Source organism: Dreissena polymorpha, chromosome 13, assembly GCF_020536995.1.
Source record: "Dreissena polymorpha isolate Duluth1 chromosome 13, UMN_Dpol_1.0, whole genome shotgun sequence".
Taxonomy (NCBI): Eukaryota; Metazoa; Mollusca; class Bivalvia; order Myida; family Dreissenidae; genus Dreissena; species Dreissena polymorpha.
This window is the reverse complement of record NC_068367.1, coordinates 12,504,863-12,523,881: the sequence shown is the minus strand read 5'-3', so window position 1 is coordinate 12,523,881 and position 19,019 is coordinate 12,504,863. Positions and strand designations below refer to the sequence as shown.

Genomic DNA, 19,019 nt, shown 5'->3' with positions numbered 1-19,019 from the left:
CTCGGCCATCCGTGCTCATACAATGAGGGATATATTTATATAAGCAATCGTCGTAGTTTCGCAAAATATAACGACACCAATAGAACTCTCCTAATTATTCAATCGTTTCGCGTTGCAACGCTTTATAATTGTCAGATTTTTAAATCGTCAAAAGATGCATACAGTGGATATTTTAGAGCATGGTAAGTGTTCAGTTTTACTGTTTCCTCACAAATATCATAACTAAAGCGAAAATTTGCGATTCTGGAACAACTTTTTTTAATTTTGTAAATTTACCAAAACGTGAAAAGGCCCATTTAAATTACAAATGTATAATTTAGGTAAATTATTAAAAGACATAAAGGCTCAACATGTTTCTATGAACGGGCAGTAAAACGGAAATGGGGTGGCGATATCGACAACCATAAGTTACCCATAAGTTATTCGCAACACAAACCAGAAATCGACACTTATACTCGTATACAATTTTCACAACATTTTTTGCTAAGTGTCGTATAAACAATGCTGCACAGAACTGTGGGTAGTATCCAACGATTTGCACCCTTTAAGCCATGCTACACATAAATGTTTGTCAAGCTGTTCTGCACTTGATAATTTAACACTTATTTAGGTCAAGACAGAATGTTTTCTATTTTGCTTAAAGGGATCTTTTCACGCTTTGGTAAATTGACAAAATTGAAAAAAGTTGTTTCAGATTCGCAAATTTTCGTTTTAGTTATGATATTTGTGAGGAAACAGTAATACTGAACATTTACCATGGTCTAATATAGCCATTATATGCATCTTTTGACGATTTTAAAACCTAAAAATTATAAAGCGTTGCAACGCGAAACGATTGAATAATTTGGAGAGTTTTGTTTTTGTCGTTAAATTTTGTGAAACTACGAAGATTGCTTATATAAGGTATAAAATACTTCTAGTATGTGTACTCGGCGGAATAGCTCAGTAGGCTAAGGCGTTTTTACTTCAGGACTCTGGCAGGACTCCAGTGGTCATTGGTTCGAAACCTGGTCCGGGCAATGTTCTTTTCCTTTTTTTAATTTTATTCTTGATTTTTTACTGGAGCTTTTACGATCCAATGTTTACATTTATCGATATAAAGAATTTAATGAATAAGTTAAAAAATGCCAAAATCTGTGAAAAGGCCCCTTTAAGGTATGAATTGAACCACATACAAACATTCCATATATTCATTCCGATCTACATGTGGGAAAGTTTTGCATAATTGTATTGGCTGTTGTGAAAGTCGATAAATGGCAAACTTGGGATAGACAGCGACGCCAAATCGAAGGTTCATCGAGACGAAAACAACAAACACTAAGAAAGATGGAAGTAATGAAGCAGCATGGCGTTCATCAAACGTGACTTCTCAATTTGTAATGAACATGAAGCGGAGAGGCGGATTTTTTTTTCCGTGTCATATTTTAACTTCAACGAAGACTACTATTGGTGAAAACAAGTTTGGAGTTGTTGTGTTACTATGTTTGTCAATGCCCTGTCCACTAGAAACCCTGAGCACTTATTCTATTTTTGAAAAAGTGATGATTCGATGAGTACAAAAGTTGTGTTGACTTTTTAAGTCACGGTGCATTTTGGTCGAAAAAAGTACAGTTCAGTGTGCAAAGACAGAATTGTGCCTGGTATATACGTTTTAATGTCATTACTGGCGTACGTAGTCCTTCTGTGCCTGTCAGCTACATATATCTTAGATTAATACGTTACGTCACGTACGCAAATCAGAATCGGCAAGTTATATTGTGCTGACTTTATGCAGTTAAACGCGGTCAAAGACTTAGAGCATAATTTATGAACCCTGATACTGACACAGTGTTCCGTTAAAGCCATTAATGGTTTCGGATCGTCAATCTTTGAATTAAAAGCATCACGACACAATGCAATTGCACAAATTCATCATGTGAAATTAATATCGCGACATCGCTACGGTATCTCCTCCGCTCTCATCGTGTTCCGCGTTCTCGACTTCGTATAACCAAATGTTGAAAATACGAGCACACGATGCGCGATGGCGTGATATAAATCTCTCAAGATCTTTGCAAAGACACCACGTACCGGTCTTTCGCAGGAAACAGACTCGAGGATGTCTCTATAAGCCAAAGGCTTCCGATGCAATTGAGCTTTAAAAGGTTTTACTTAAAATTACGATTTATCATTATCGTATTGCATGCTGTTCTCGCGTTGTCTACCTTTAAATCCGAGGGTCGAAAGTCCGACAGCTCGATGCGAGATTACGAAATTACGTTGCGAGATCACGGGATAAATGTCGACGTAAATCGTGCATTGTATTCTCGTACTTATCGACTAATGATATAACAAAAAAAAACGATTACAATCAGTAAATACCCCCACTAACTTTGGTTATGTTGTCATTTATTTGCAAAATCAATTCACGGTCAGACCGAGTATGAATAAAATACGCCATTCAGTCGTGTAATTTATTGACGATGCTGCTTCAGCGAAGCAGCTCGTCTAAGTTATCATACCATGACAAATTTCTTCACAATGGCGACGTATGTAAAAGATCGAGCCAGTTAGATTGAGTGAGCGAAATTTTATCAATCGGCATACCTTGCTGTTTAGCATTGATAAAGGTAAAGGCAGCTTGGTTCTTAAATTGATGCTTTAATATCCATCCTCTTCAGCATCGTCCCATCAGTACTGTCAGTTCTTTGATTTTTTATAGCATTCACATCTATCAGGTAATTGTTGGCGAGCATTAAGCAACTTATTTGACAATAAATCAGTTTTCATCAACATTTATTGCGGATTATATAATTCCAAAACCATATGTGCTAATATTTAATGAGAAACGTGTAAACTGTTCATGTAAATACATTCATATAAAAATTTAAACAATGATGAGGCATGATTTAAACATTCAAACCATTGCCTTTTTTGTAAATCGTATCATGAAGTACTTTCACGGATGTCCCGATGAACATAAATTATAAGACATAGTTTTAAGAATGTAAAATGCTGTTGTGTCAGTGCCTCGAAGACCGTTGCTTCCTCTTCCGAATTAGATTTGCCCGTATTATTGCCTCGAAGACCGCTTGGTTCCTCTTCCGAATTAGATTTGCCCTTCATTTTGATACGCTGGCTCTTCTGCGAACGAAACAGGATTTAAACATTTATTATCAAAATTGACTTTATACCATGGGAATTAAACAGTTATTTGCATAAAAAAGGCACGTTTCACATAAGCGCTTTTATTTCCTTATTTAAATGAGATACTGATTAGACGATGGACACCACTGAAAAAATGAGTATATGCGCATTACCCTGTAGAGTAAGCATGAATGTAAATGTTAATGGCAATACAAGTTGTCACAACTCCTACTGTCAACAGTGACTGCAATAATAGACTTAAAGATATAGTTCACAAACTAAAATATGAACATGGCATTCGTTTATCTAATCTGATACACACAAATATCTGACATACTGACTGGATAAACATACCTCGCATTTCAATGTCATTTTTCCCGATTGTCCGAGTATGCGTTAACCTGTTGTCAAGAGACAGAGGGTCTTGAAGAGACGAATATACGCCAGACGTTCTAAATTATGATATTTAAACACAAATTAGACAGAAACAGACAAAAGCACCACGTAAATCAGTAAAGATCAGTAAAGATCTTACAAGGTGCTTTATAGACCACTACTAATGAATTTCTACTTTATAGCTGTATGCATAGTATTAAACATTATGCAGTGATAAAAATATTATAATGCAACAAAGTAAAGACAATTAAACAAACTAAACACACACACTTTCCGAACTACAACACTGAATTCTTAATACACTTGGGTTTTAATATAAAGGCCGTTCGTTCCTAAGTGTATAGAATAATAATCAATAGGTATATAAAATAGATAATAATGCGTAATATTAACATTAACAAAAAATTACTTTCCTTCAAACAAAAATATATAACGGCGAGTGTTGACGGCGTTGTTTGTCCATATTTGCCGGAGGAAGCAATACCACAACTTAAATAGATGGTCGATCCTGATGATTATTAAATGTATTCAGGTCATTAAGACGCACTTGTTTTAACTTGAATGTAATGGATTGCAGTTCCACACACAACAAGTGAACATAACTTGAGCCGTCTTGTCTTATTGCTGTGGAACTACTTAATAGCCAGGATGCATGCAATTTAATTTGACATGAAAACATTTGAGGTGTATGTGCATGTAATAAACCAAATAAGCATGGAAAGAGAATTTGGTCAAGAACACTTTCTATAGGTTATATTGTTATTTTTAACCAAAAATACACTATTTAAAAAAGACTATATCCTATACGCTTTAATAGGCATGCTATCGTGTGAAACACATTGCTCTTATTCGTAATTATAATAGTTATGCTTTATGTATTACATTCAGACTAATCGCATGGCACACATGACTAAATCTTTTGAATAAATTTGCTTAAAAAGTGATAAACAAAGCACTCATCTTTGGCCAGGTGCTTAAAATATTATATATATGATGTTAATGATTTCAACTATAATAAAATAACGTATAAATTTAAATTAAAAAATAAGTGTTTTGTGATTAACGAGCATTCATAACAACTTTATGTGTGGAAAAGCATATACATATTTCGTAAATATAGATATATCAGTTACTAGTTTTGTCGAAAATCACATATGTTACTTTCTAAGTTCCTCATAGGGTGTAGTCACGTCGTTTACCGGATCATCCCTATCTGTTGTTTCCATTCTTAGTATGGAAAATTAACGAGGTACACGTGTTTGTAAATATGCTAACTATATAGAGTGAAAATACATGTAGTCTTTTCTGATTATAAAAAATATTAATGTCATAGAGGATAGGGTTTGCTGTTAAAATAATGTCTAAACACTGATGTAAAGTCGCTCTTACAATATTTCCCGTCTTTGTAAAGTTTATACACAAATAAATGGAACACTTATCCTTATCCTGCTAATTTAAGTAGAGCTAATTTTAATTTTGTTTGTTTCTTATACAGTTAATCAAAATATTAATTTATTTTACATTTTGCAATACTTGAAAACTCCGAACCTCAACAGCAAAAATCTATTAAACGCATAAATTTAACTGTTAATTGCCGCTGAATTTTACAAATTAAATATGATGTAAGTTTTTAATAATGTGAACAATCTTCACTTACAGTACATTTATTAACACATCCGCCTAGATCTGAATGAATCGGTGTCGATTGTTAGCATTTCAAGAGCTATTTACGAACCCTGTTTTAATAACTTAACGCAAAATATATCAGAGTAACAAAGGATCGCGCTGCAATGCACTTAATATAACATATTGTTACATGTTAATTAGTAACTTCAAAAAATATTTTTTGTACAAAAACTATAATAATTATATTTCAATACATACTTTAAAACAGACGAAAGTCCATCGAAGAAACCTGCTATAGGCTCTCGTGTAAATAGAGTGTCAATTGAATATGATAAATAAATATTAATGTTTACAATACACATTTTAAACGCATTGATGCATTCATAGTATAACAACACACAATCGTATTAAGATTTTATAAGACATGCATTTTCGACATACTCAAAGGTAAATATATAATCCGTTTTAATCAACATTTACACCACAAGCGGCCAACTCACGGTTTAGTTCGTTTCGGCTGCTCACATCTTCGTCAACTACTGCAAGGCTTTTTTTTACCTTTAATTCATAATGGATTTGATGATTAATCTTTTAAAATTAATTATCACTATCAAATGCATATATCAGATGATTTTAGTTACATGCTCAAATGATCAATTTTACAAAGCGCAAACAAGATATATGTAATTACAGTATTTAATGCCGTAAAATGTTTAACTTTTGAGCTATGCTCAGGAAAAATGAGGCTAAATTCATGTACGTAAACTGTTATACCAGATAAGCGTGGGCAGTTCGCACAGTCGAATCAGGGATAACACTTTTCGCTTTAATGGAATATTTCATCCACAGGAAGTCTCGTCTTAACAAATATAGTCTAATTGGAAAGTGTCGTCTCTAATAAGCTTCACGGACTGTAGTGGCTTATCTATGAAGACACTACACACACATGAAATAAGCCCAGTTTTTTTGCAAAGCAATTTAAACAGACCTTTCCTTATGCAGTTGTTATTAAGACGCACGTATGCCAAAGCCGCTATGATTAGAACTAAAACAACTCCACCGACAACTCCGCCAACAACTGGTTCTATCTGGGACACTGAATGATGAGTATTACTTTGGGTGCAGTCTGAAAGAAAAGTGTTTAATTACTAACATGTGTAATTTTAAGATTAATGTAATTCAATAAGTGTATTACTTATAACAAGTTGTTGTTTCAAACACCAATATCATTATGCGTACTGTTCCCTACATGATTTACCTAATATTGTAAATGTTACTTTGTCTGTAGAATCTGAATCTCCAATTTTGTTCCTTGCAAACATCCGTGCTTGATATTCCGTGGCTGGGCTTAAGTTGTCAACCGTGGCCTTCATCAGCGGCACAGATGAGTCTTCGACAACCGACACCTGATCCCATACTTGCGAGCCAGTTTTCTTGTACTCGATGTAAAATGATTGCACATATCCTCCGTTATATCCAGGGAGCCAGTAAAATTTCAGTGACGTTTGATTTTGCAAATTCTGTGTGTAATGAAAGTATCTTGGAATGTCTGGTTTAGCTGTAATAATCAATTTTACTTTATTTGTTATGTTTTTTCTTTCTCCTTTAGAAAGTAATCATTTTGATAAGTTTAAAATGTGTCATTTTTTGTGAGTTTTCAAACAAACAGATAAAATAATATTGTTTAAGGAAAATAATTAATAAATTTTTAACAAATGATTATAAACACTGCTGAACAGAAGATTTCATATGTAGTGTTAACATTTTCACGACTCATTAGGGAAAAGTGTGATGAAAAAAAATCATTTGTACTATAAATAATACAGCATATCTGTTTAATATTATTTCACAAAATATGAACAATTATGTTTTGGCTGTTAGAAGAATTACGTATGAAACACAATTTGTTCATATTTAAACTGTTTTATAAAGTAATATATTAATGAAAAATACATAAAGTACATTTCTCAAATACACTACTAACGAAATAAACTCATAAGTTTCTAACCTAAAGCCGCTACATTTATCTGCGTTGTTCCGCTGTAAAAATAGTTTGCTCCTATTTTCATTTCGCATTTCCAGACTTCATGATTCCTACTCCGGTGCACATTTATCACTGTCAATTCAATGGTATTGTCACTGCAAACTGGTTTGTAAACGACAGTGTTGTCAGCTTCAGCACATGCGCATGTTGACTTTATCACAGTGCATACAGTTAAAGTAGTTCTGCTGAAAACTGATGCCACACTCCAGGCCTCTGTAGAACCGGTGTAGGAGCATGTTAAAGTAAGATTTTGACCTTCTATAACTGTTGCCAAAGGAGATGGAGATATGTTGACCTCTTGGGATTCAGCTTGACCTTTGAAAACGAGCAATTAAAATTTGGAATCCTATACTAGAAGGATATCGGTACTTCCAGAAATATTAGGCGACACAACAGCTGAAATGTATCGCGTTTCGTCACTCTAACTTAAGGACAAGGGCGACTTTTGTGTATATTTTTTTATAAAATCAATTGTTAATGCACCTTGTATGTGATCATTTCTGGTAAGTATTATGTATTAAGGACCAGTTTGAGTACAACTATCTTTTTTGTATAAAATTATATTTTCCAATACATATATTTTGTACAATTGTAACGTCCACCACACATGCGTTATAGCTCAGAAACGTTCGTTAATCTGGTTTAATTTCAACAACACCCGCAAGTTGTAACTTCATTTTTTTGTTTCAAGGATAATTGTCGTGCTGGCGTGTCGTTATGTTGTCGCCTGGACGATAGGGCAGATTATCCAACATAACTAGGTGTTTTGGAGACAACAATTATACATGCGCTGGTATTAAGCAATTTAGGAATACAACATTATACTATGGAATGTAAACGACATAAACAATGTGAATTAATGTCATGTTTGTAGGCCTTTTATTTGGAACCTTATTTTAATAAAGGGTTTACAAATCGAATATTTGAGTGTATAGTCCAATAAGTAGATACGAATATTCGAATTTGATCTTACGATTTGTTCCCATTCCTAGAAATAATTTGTTAAAGCATACTCACCAGAATACCTGTCATCAGGTTTAATCAATGAATCTTAGAAATTCATAAAGACAGATTGCAAACATATAGCTTTATGGGTCAATAACATTTCCAGATTTTATTTTATGTACTTGTTAATTATGACAGTAATTTGTCGTGTTCTATCTAGTGCAATATTGACCAATTATTCGATCTATCATCATGATGAAGGCGAAAAATGGTGTATATATGTTGTATTGTTTAATGAATCTCCGGATCCGATCATGGAAACGGACATCACGGGCGGTAGATAAATTATGGTACCCTCCGATGAAAATATAGGGGACTCATAATAAAAACTTTTCGCAATAATTTTGAAACAAGTACCAAACAGTAGACAATAATTGGCAATATGATAATAGAAAATGTTGCTATAAGACTGTGCTCAATGTAATGCGTGGATATAACAAAGCAAAAACAATTGACAAGTCGTGCGGATATATAAACAAATGAAATACAAATGAAAATCAATTTTCGGCGAGTTATTACCCGGATATTTGCAATAAGTGAACTTTGTGTTTGATAAAATGGACATATTAATCGTATTATATTATTCTTTATAAAACTAGAATAACAATTTAGAATAAAACATTTCATGTAAACAGATCGCAAATTTCTTGCGAGAAATAACTGTACGACACTCGTAACCCAACTCACATGGCACACAAGAGCCAACACCTGATGTGTTCTTGCATGTTCCTGCACCACATTGGCTGCACAGCTTTTGTCCAGCAGAACTAAAATTGTCAACACAGTTTACATGCCTCAACATTCTGCTTGGTTGTACAAACTCAGCTAATGATGATGATAACAGATAAGAAAATTATGGACATATCTACCCATCAACCCATGCAACAATTGTTGGGTTACAAAAAAGAGCATAACAAATGCAAAAAATGTTGTTTTGTTAAAAAAGGGCCGTAACTTCACGACAATACTCACTAAAACTCAGCCACCCTGTCAAGATTTGAGTCATGTTTCATGACCAAAGCAATAGTTAAAGTGATATTATGGGCATCTAACAGTAAATAGGTGTCTATCGCAACCGTTGTTTATTTTTGGTGTTTTCACTTCATATACACTTACATACATATTTGTTAATGCAGCATCAACATACTAAAACAATATCCAGGAAAGACAATAATAATCCATTTGAATATCAACCGTACTTTCTTTTTGACAACTGACGACAGAAATGATTCGATGTACGAATTGAGTCTAAATGTAGTTTTCATGCAGATTCGTTCATACGACACAAAGACACAGTTTTGTTTTACGGAGCATTTTGGCTAAGAGGACTGGGTGAGTCATGTAAAATATCGAAATGAATATATATTTTTTATAAACAACTTGTAGCAAGATGAGTTGTTTATAATTGTTCAGTCACCACATTTTAACTAATTATTTTCACTTTAAAGATAGGTAGATGGCGATTTTTATTGTATTAAAGAACGTTTATACTAGAAAGTTCTGAAGCTATAAACACTACTAATAATATCGATGCACACCTTTTGCAATAAGTTCAAACAATCAAAATCAAAGAAGCACACATCTATCAAACTGTACATGTTCCAGAGTAGGTTGGATAACCAAACACAGTTTGTGTGCCTTACCTGTATTCTCCAGGAGGGCAGGCTACAGGTGCGGCTGTTTTGTCTGTACATTCCGATCCCGCAGGGCAGGTTGTGCAATGGGCAGATTTCACTGCATCGGCATAGGTGCCGTCAAGACATTCTGTACATACCATGGAGCCGGCCGGACTATAGAAGCCTTTGTTACAATCCGTTGCGGTACTGACAGTCAGACACTGTTGACCTGTTTGGCAAATTAATTTTAAATAACTGTTTCTATTCATGATATGATACAACAAATTAAAAGATTAAATAAACAACAGAACAAATGTATCAACATTTTATTGTGCACTCATCTTTCTTATTTACAGTCACCTAATAGCAAAGAATATTTTTCAAACAAAACGTGGTAAAAATATGCCACTTTGTTATTATCATTTGAGCACAAGTAGGATGTTCGGCGAGTAATGAAAGAGAAGTCTAATGAATAAAGAATTACTTGAGATATACCTTTCTATTATTCAATGTGGTAGAACCCTGTTGTTTTCGAATATAATAATACCCTTCGTTTTTTCATGTATAATACACAGTCTTATCCATTACTGTTCCTGAGTAGACAGGTACTACCTGCTGGGCATGGCATACAGGATGACTGGCCTGTTGAGGGCTGGTATTCGCCGCTGTGGCAGCTGACTGCAGCATCCATTCCATTAGTGGGACACTTCTTTCCAGCTTCACATGCTGTACAGATTGAGGCACCAGCTGCAGCATAGGTTCCTACTAAACATTGCGTTGGGCTTGCGGTGGTTGTCGTTTCGCATTTATTCCCTGCTGGGCATGTGGTACATGCGGTGAAACCGGCTGAGCTGTACTTGCCCAGGCCACATACTGTCTGGGTTGTAACTGTACAATAATAGCCTGCTGTGCATTGGGTACATGAACTAGCCCCTGAAGCTGAATAGTAGCCTGTAACATACTAATAACCTTAATGATATTTCCTTTCAATGCATTGACACATTGACTGAATTTAATTGCCAATGTGTATATGTTTTAATATAACAATGTTCAAAATAGACATGCAATAACATTTTGTTCTATGTACATGTATTTGGAAAAGCACTTTGAATCTGAAATACAATTAAATTAAAGTATAAAATCATTCTGGGAAATGAAAATAGAGCTAGTTTAAGGTTGAGCGGGAACCTGTCATATCTGCTGAATTTATCAATTTCAGATAGAATAGTGTCCCGCTCTGTCCTCGATATGAATTGCAAAATCACGAGTAATTGAAACCCTATTTACACATGGCTGCAAACAATAACAGACCTTTGTGCAAGAAAAGATTAAAATGTTGTAAAAATGAATATATTCTATTCTGTTCCGGAATCGTGTTGAAAGGATAACTTGATACCATTATCGAATACTCATATGGTATAAATGAACTTAAGAAAGACGTGCGTGAATACAAACACGTTGGTATAAATATTGCTAAAGCAACAATATAAGTGTGTTATTTGTGCTGTTGTCCAGCTATACATGCATATCAATGGAGTCATCACACATGGACGGTGTGTTTTATGCGAAAATGATTGACTTTCACCAGTTTTGAAATTATGTCATTCTCTAATTGTTTTGAAATATAATATTTCGAATTATATAATACACAATAATATACAACATTCAGTAAACCTATCACTAAGCTCTGCTTCATTGAAATCCATACATACGTTCGGACAATTTGACATGAAATTAATGAATGAATGAAATGTCATTTACTATTCAAGAATTATCAAGTAATGATGGCTTTACATAGGTGCTTCTTTTTCTAATCTTACTGTTAGTGCTGCTGTTGCAAAGTGATTTGTTTGCCCTTAATATATTTATACATACATTAAACATGTGAAAATATCTGAATGCAACTGCATAGTGAATAATGTACTCAACCAACTTCTCGACGACGTGTTAAAACAAGAAAACAAATGCTTTATCAAACATCTGTGATCTATACTTTTGACCTGGATCCATACTAGGCGATTGCAAACGATTTAATTTCACTTCTTTCAAAAAGGTATCTTCTATTTGTCGGTGTTTTAAAAACAGGGGTTGCTTTGTTCTGGACTTTGAACTGGGATGCACACATTTGTCAAAAACAGACTGCTCAAGTAAAAATAAATACATGAACAATGTGATACTGGTGACAAGTTGTATTAAATACCTGTTGGACAGACAGAGCAGCTAGTTGCACTGGCAGCACTGAATGTTCCCACACTGCATGAAACTGGAGCTATGGTTTTGTCTGCACAGTGGCTTTCTGCAGGGTATGTACGGCACGATGTCCTGCCAGTACTTGATTGATATTCACCGCTAGAACATGCAACTGGGTCAGCCAAACCAGTACCGGCGCATTTGTGACCTACACAAAATATTATTTAATCTTACGAACGTCATGCAAATAACTAATAGCAGACTATTGTGGTTCATGCAAGTTTTTTACTATTTGTATTTTAGTCCAATGTTCATATTTTTTATTTCGAATTTAAATAATAAATATGCTCCAAACTGGTCATAAATTTAGTTTATTGTGGGTGAAGGATCCTTTGAATATAGCTTTCAACTTTAAACATTTCTTTGGAAAAATGGGCATACCTATGTTAAACTTAAAAACACAAGGTGAATTCACAAAATGAAGATACGGAATAAATGTAATCTTGAAGAAAATATATGTTCCGCTTTTGAGACCACGGAGCCGTTATAGCGGACAGAGTAGTTCCTGACCAGACTGCGCGATTGCATTTTCGCAGGACGCGGGCCAACTGGCTTTTAAATATGACTTTTGAGCAAGAGACACAGGCCTTGTTTGTAAAACGTTGCTACCAAAAGTGAGTATTTGCTTTGGTTCAGCTATTTTGAAATTGCCGGATAAATAATGTGGTAACAGTATGCAGAAGCTAGTGTCTGCATACCATATTTTTAGAAAAATTATTATAAAGTGCATTATTAATGAGAGTTATTATCTATTTACCTGGCGAATCTCTAAATTAGTGCCCAGCCATATACATAAATCACATAATTGACGTATGCCATTTGAGTAAGACATTGACTTTAGGCTAGGGACACGGATGTCGCATGAGCATTGCTGTCTCCGAATACTCAATGTTTGAGGTTATTGAATGATGTTAGAGTCTGGGCACATAAACACATTTTCGTTTGTTATCGCTTTTTCAAGCTTATATATTGTAAGTAAATACTCAGTTTCGTTTCCAGTAGGGAAAACAGTAAATTGACACAGAACACGTTTCACACTTTCCTGATATATTTCTCCTTAATAGACTTTTTCAACGTTTGATTTAACAAATTGGCTACATTTTCTTTATGTTACTCAACAAACAATTGTATATTCAAACTTTGAAAAAAAAACACTATTTTTGCGAAATATATCAGGAAAGAATTAAACTTGTTCTGAAGGTCAGGTTTCAAGTTTACAAGCTTTGTAAGATATCAGACAAAACGAGTCATTTTGATTAAACCAAGAAATGGACCTTCTGAATAAGTTTTATCCTAAAATTAAGTAAATGTCAAAATCAAAATGAGGTAATGTTAATTTAATGTGTTAAGTGTATTCATAGTTAAAATGCATGAAAGAATCAACGATTTGACGATTGTGGTATTGACGTTAGATGATGCACTCATTCTGGGGTCTACAAGAATGTGGACCTTCTAAATGATTCTTAGTCGAAAATAGGTAAATGTCAAGATGTTGTATTGGGATTGTCCATAACTAGCATCCATGCAAGCTTTGTAACAAACGGTATCGATGTAAATACTAAAATAATGTTTAGGTTCTACAAGAATTTACGCCGTTTGAATAATTCTCATTCCAAATTAGGTCAATGTCACACTCAAAGTGAGGTCAGGTGAGGTGTGTGTGTTTAGAGTGTTCGTACATAAAATCAATTTCTTGTATCAAAGCTTTGTATGAAGCGTAATTGATGTTATAAAAACGTGTGAATACGTGATAACCTCTTATGGACGGACGAACAAACGGATGGTTGCACTAACGAACAAACTTTCCAAATGCTATATCAGTAGATACGGGGGCATGAAAGTCTTACCCGGCGGACAGACAGCACAGAATGAACCATCACTATAGTAACCAGAAGAGCAATCCTGACATCTAGTTCTAGCAGAAGTAGGTTCCTTTCCAGCACTGCATTTCTAGGATACATAATCATCATGTCTTATAACAGAAAAAAGTTGTAAAATCAATTGGACATATAGTATGCAAATCTGTACAAAAAATGTAAATACATGTCGTTAAAACATACGAAAACGTTTATGAATATACATGTGATTATATGCAAATGACATTTAAATAAAAGAGCCTTACCAGTGGAGCTGAGCTTGCTGTCGGACAATAATATCCTGTTGGGCATGAATTGCAAGTTTTTTCACCTTCAAGCGAATACATCGGGGAAACACGTGCTGCTTTATTAGCAAAGATCGTATCTGGGCATCTGAATCCAGCGGTACAAGGGACGCAGGTCGATGCTCCGGCAGCACTGACTTCACTGTAACATGATATACATGCTGTGGCAGCTGTGGAACCAGTTGCAGAGTTGTAGGTTCCAGCACCGCAGGCTGTAGCGCTCCCGCCGGTGCAACTGTTAATATTCAATTCAAATAGAAATAGCAGTTTTTGACCTGAATTAAATAAATGTTTTAACAATACTTATAAAATATCTTTTAACATCACATACTATATGTTTGTTCTTTAACTATACTTAACAGATTTATAAGCGTACGGATATGTGTTACTAAAGAATTATGTAAACATTTAAATACACATAACCAGTCCGTTTTAAATGTGTTAATTATACTAAGATAAATGATTGTTATGGAGCGAATTAGTGACAATAAAATTTTCATTAAACAGTTAAAAAGTATCGCAACTTCTAAAACTGTTTTTTTTGTTCATGAAGTTAACAATACAGTAGACAGGTGTAATTTTGCAGCAGTGTTGTTGTTTTGCAATCATGGAAAATCTTAGGAAAACAAAACAATCAATTCGAACTTACAGATACATTTTTATTTTATAATTTATCCCCAATTTGCCCTTTTTCACTTTTATAATTTATGTTGTTCAATAATATTCATTAAATTAACGTCGCCATAATTACTATAACGTGATTACCCCCTCTGTACACTGTTCAAACATTTGGATTTCATTTTGAAAGCCATCAAACGTTACAGTATTGACAGCATTGAAAAAAGAATAATTGCCTTCGCTCTGTTCAAAACCTGTGCAAGCCATCATTATGACACATTAAATGGTATACACATGAAAATTTCCACAAAACTAACCAATGGAAGTGATAGGTTAAATATGGTGAGCAAAGACCGAAAGACAAATCATGTTGTTTTTCCAATGGACTTTTATTTTTGGCTCTGTTTGGGGAAATAGACATCCAGAGATTGAAAGGGGGAGATGATAACCTGTCCTGTTTGTTTAAATCATAGTTTTAATTGTGGTAACAATAAATACATGTCACCACAAAATAAACAGATGCAACATTTTCTATGGCCACAAGCCAATGTAATATTTATTTGCATTAAGGTTGCACTACGCGTTCTTGACATAATATTTTTAAATTAAAACATTCAAATGTTTATTACGAATTATAAAAGACTAATTGGGTAAGTGTGTAGGCATGCATTGGGAAATTCATGGTAAATTTGACCCATAAAAGTCAAGCGTTCCAGTTAATTTTCTGAAGAGATACAACGTAAAGGTTCAACCTATGGAATTGACTATAAAATGTCTAAACAAGGGTATGTCATTATGCTTCATCAATGTACAATAAATACATAGGTTTAAACTAAAGCGAATTTATCTTCTTATCTACGGTATGTTTTTCTTTACATATTTGCACTAAACATTCAATTGTTTTAAACATCTGTTTACTAGCGACTAAGCAAAGAACACAATGCACAAGTTAATGGTACATCCTCTTCTAAAAATTAATCAAACAACTTATTCATTATTCAAACGCATATGCCAATCATCAATAACCCATTGAATATTGCCTGACATCTTTAAAGAAAAGCACTTTGAAACAGCCCTTCATCAGTTAGGTTAACATCTTTGTAAACAACGAACCACATGGAAACTTTAATTAAGATAAAATAAAATTTAAAAAATCCCGATAGGGCTGGCCAAGTACAATGCTTATTTGTGTATTGTTTGTGAATAAGGAGTTTTTGAACAAAGTTAAAAACGATAAATAGTGTCAAAGTGATCAAATGACATTTCAATAATAACGGCTGTTTAAATATTTATCGTTGAGTGTCATATCAAAAGTTTACATTCATATAATGTAATGGTAAGATGCTAATTAACTCTTAACACTTTTAAATCGAGATATTGCAGGAAAAATAACATACATATTGTATTGCTTGCGTGCAACCCCCCCCCCCCTTTAAATACGACAAAATAGAAGACCTTAATAAACGTATGCCTTATTACAAATGTATAAATACATACTTGTATATTAATATATTTAATAGGAAAGTTGAATTGTTACATTAGAGTTATGACTACAAATCTGTATGTATAACATAATGACTGATCCAATTATGGTATTAACATGTGGATCCCATTCCATATTATAAATTCGTATTTTACATGTTCTTATTCGTTGGTCCTCTTATATACTAGTATGCAATGTTGTGTGACAAAACAAATTAGAAACAAATGTTTGAATGACTTTTATTATTTACCTTATACCGACATAAGCACTTTATTTTCTCCTTATACAAAAGAAATGTACATTTCAGTAAACCTTTTATAACGTTAGAAGGAAGAAGGTAGTTTTGTATGTTCATCCACTAACAACAAAATTTATACATGTATGTATCAACGCTGTTGTCTTAAAACACTCATTTTCTTGTTTAAATGTTTCGTTGAAACAGGTTCAATACTGTACTTTTTTCTCCCGCTTTAACATTTTTAGTGTATAGGTAAGATACTTTGTATTTATTATTTGCAACATGTGCATGTTTATCATTTTGCAACTTAGGCAGATGATAGTTACAAGGAAAAGTATAAACGGAGAAAGCATTTTGTAAGAATGCTGCTAACAGATCAGTATCAAATTGGCTAATGGTTAGGGTAATATAGATGGTTAATGGTACATACTAGTGGCAAGCAGGGCAGGTAGCGCAACCTGAAGTTCCAGATGCAGAGGTCACATAGGTCCCTGCTGCACGGGCTGATACTGTACAGTCAGTAGCATTGCAATCGCATGCTGCCGCTGCAAGGTCCAATTATAAAGGTTTTGTTACATTTGTCATAACCAACATTGTGAAAAAAATTACAGCATATTTATTACAGGAGTGTGTGTCAATGCTTCAGTTTCACTTCTTTATATTGCATTGCACAACAGTTTGATGTGTGCTGCGTGGATGCAGTAGCGTGTATCCCCGTACATATCTTCGATGTTGTTATATTTTCAGCCTTCAGAGGCTGGTGGCGGTATTGTGTTTTTATTATTTTTTAAGAAACCTTGTTTAAGACCTTTCTTATACTTAGATTCTTATACATTCTCTGTACTTATAAAGTAAACGTGTATGTTCATCAATTGAGAGTTCTGCAGGTTATACTGAATTTGTACAGACCAGTAATTGTTTTTAATGAAAATTCAATACTGCTCCAGCAGCTGGAGTTTCACTTCTTTATATTGCATTGCACAACAGTTTGATGTGTGCTGCGTGGATGCAGTAGCGTGTATCCCCGTACATATCTTCGATGTTGTTATATTTTCAGCCTTCAGAGGCTGTTGGCGGTATTGTGTTTTTATTATTTTTTAAGAAACCTTGTTTAAGACCTTTCTTATACTTAGATTCTTATACATTCTCTGTACGTATAAAGTAAACGTGTATGTTCATCAATTGAGAGTTCTGCAGGTTATACTGAATTTGTACAGACCATTAATTGTTTTTAATGAAAATTCAATACTGCTCCAGCAGCTGGAGTTTCACTTCTTTATATTGCATTGCACAACAGTTTGATGTGTGCTGCGTGGATGCAGTAGCGTGTATCCCAGTACATATCTTCGATGTTGTTATATTTTCAGCCTTCAGAGGCTGGTGGCGGTATTGTGTTTTTATTATTTTTTAAGAAACCTTGTGTAAGACCTTTCTTATACTTAGATTCTTATACATTCTCTGTACTTATAAAGTAAACGTGTATGTTCATCAATTGAGAGTTCTGCAGGTTATACTGAATTTTTACAGACCATTAATTGTTTTTAATGAAAATTCAATACTGCTCCAGCAGCTGGAGTTTCACTTCTTTATATTGCATTACACAACAGTTTGATGTGTGCTGCGTGGATGCAGTAGCGTGTATCCCCGTACATATCTTCGATGTTGTTATATTTTTCAGCCTTCAGAGGCTGGTGGCGGTATTGTGTTTTTATTATTTTTTAAGAAACCTTGTTTAAGACCTTTCTTATACTTAGATTCTTATACATTCTCTGTACATATAAAGTAAACGTGTATGTTCATCAATTGAGAGTTCTGCAGGTTATACTGAATTTTTACAGACCATTAATTGTTTTTAATGAAAATTCAATACTGCTCCAGCAGCTGGAGTTTCACTTCTTTATATTGCATTGCACAACAGTTTGATGTGTGCTGCGTGGATGCAGTAGCGTGTATCCCCGTACATATCTTCGATGTTGTTATATTTTCAGCCTTCAGAGGCTGGTGGCGGTATTGTGTTTTTATTATTTTTTAAGAAACCTTGTTTAAGACCTTTCTTATACTTAGATTCTTATACATTCTCTGAACTTATAAAGTAAACGTGTATGTTCATCAATTGAGAGTTCTGCAGGTTATACTGAATTTTTACAGACCATTAATTGTTTTTAATGAAAATTCAATACTGCTCCAGCAGCTGGAGTTTCACTTCTTTATATTGCATTGCACAACAGTTTGATGTGTGCTGCGTGGATGCAGTAGCGTGTATCCCCGTACATATCTTCGATGTTGTTATATTTTCAGCCTTCAGAGGCTGGTGGCGGTATTGTGTTTTTATTATTTTTTAAGAAACCTTGTTTAAGACCTTTCTTATACTTAGATTCTTATACATTCTCTGTACTTATAAAGTAAACGTGTATGTTCATCAATTGAGAGTTCTGCAGGTTATACTGAATTTTTAC

At 34.1% G+C, this 19,019-nt stretch overlaps 1 protein-coding gene and 2 long non-coding RNA genes across 3 annotated transcripts in view; all 3 read right to left on the bottom strand.

Moving 5' to 3' along the window:
• Positions 1 to 2,758: 2,758 nt before the first annotated feature.
• LOC127856417 (uncharacterized) lies at positions 2,759 to 4,370 on the bottom strand. The gene is made up of 2 exons (XR_008038020.1): positions 3,481 to 4,370; positions 2,759 to 3,123 (listed from the first exon to the last, which is right to left on the bottom strand). It is a non-coding gene; the product is annotated as an uncharacterized LOC127856417 (long non-coding RNA).
• A 314-nt stretch (positions 4,371 to 4,684) lies between these two features.
• Positions 4,685 to 5,710, bottom strand: LOC127856419 (uncharacterized). The gene is made up of 3 exons (XR_008038022.1): positions 5,649 to 5,710; positions 5,407 to 5,437; positions 4,685 to 4,749 (listed from the first exon to the last, which is right to left on the bottom strand). It is a non-coding gene; the product is annotated as an uncharacterized LOC127856419 (long non-coding RNA).
• A 298-nt stretch (positions 5,711 to 6,008) lies between these two features.
• Positions 6,009 to 19,019, bottom strand: part of LOC127855959 (major surface trophozoite antigen 11-like) — a 30,380-nt gene continuing 17,369 nt past the window's right edge. The window contains exons 3-12 of the mRNA XM_052391897.1: positions 16,994 to 17,108; positions 14,186 to 14,459; positions 13,911 to 14,013; positions 12,014 to 12,211; positions 10,426 to 10,764; positions 9,841 to 10,042; positions 8,885 to 8,964; positions 7,157 to 7,507; positions 6,407 to 6,706; positions 6,009 to 6,274 (exon numbers count right to left, since the gene is read on the bottom strand). Of these exons, the coding sequence (XP_052247857.1) occupies positions 6,009 to 6,274; positions 6,407 to 6,706; positions 7,157 to 7,507; positions 8,885 to 8,964; positions 9,841 to 10,042; positions 10,426 to 10,764; positions 12,014 to 12,211; positions 13,911 to 14,013; positions 14,186 to 14,459; positions 16,994 to 17,108 (2,228 nt within the window). The remainder of the gene's footprint in view (positions 6,275 to 6,406; positions 6,707 to 7,156; positions 7,508 to 8,884; positions 8,965 to 9,840; positions 10,043 to 10,425; positions 10,765 to 12,013; positions 12,212 to 13,910; positions 14,014 to 14,185; positions 14,460 to 16,993; positions 17,109 to 19,019) is intronic.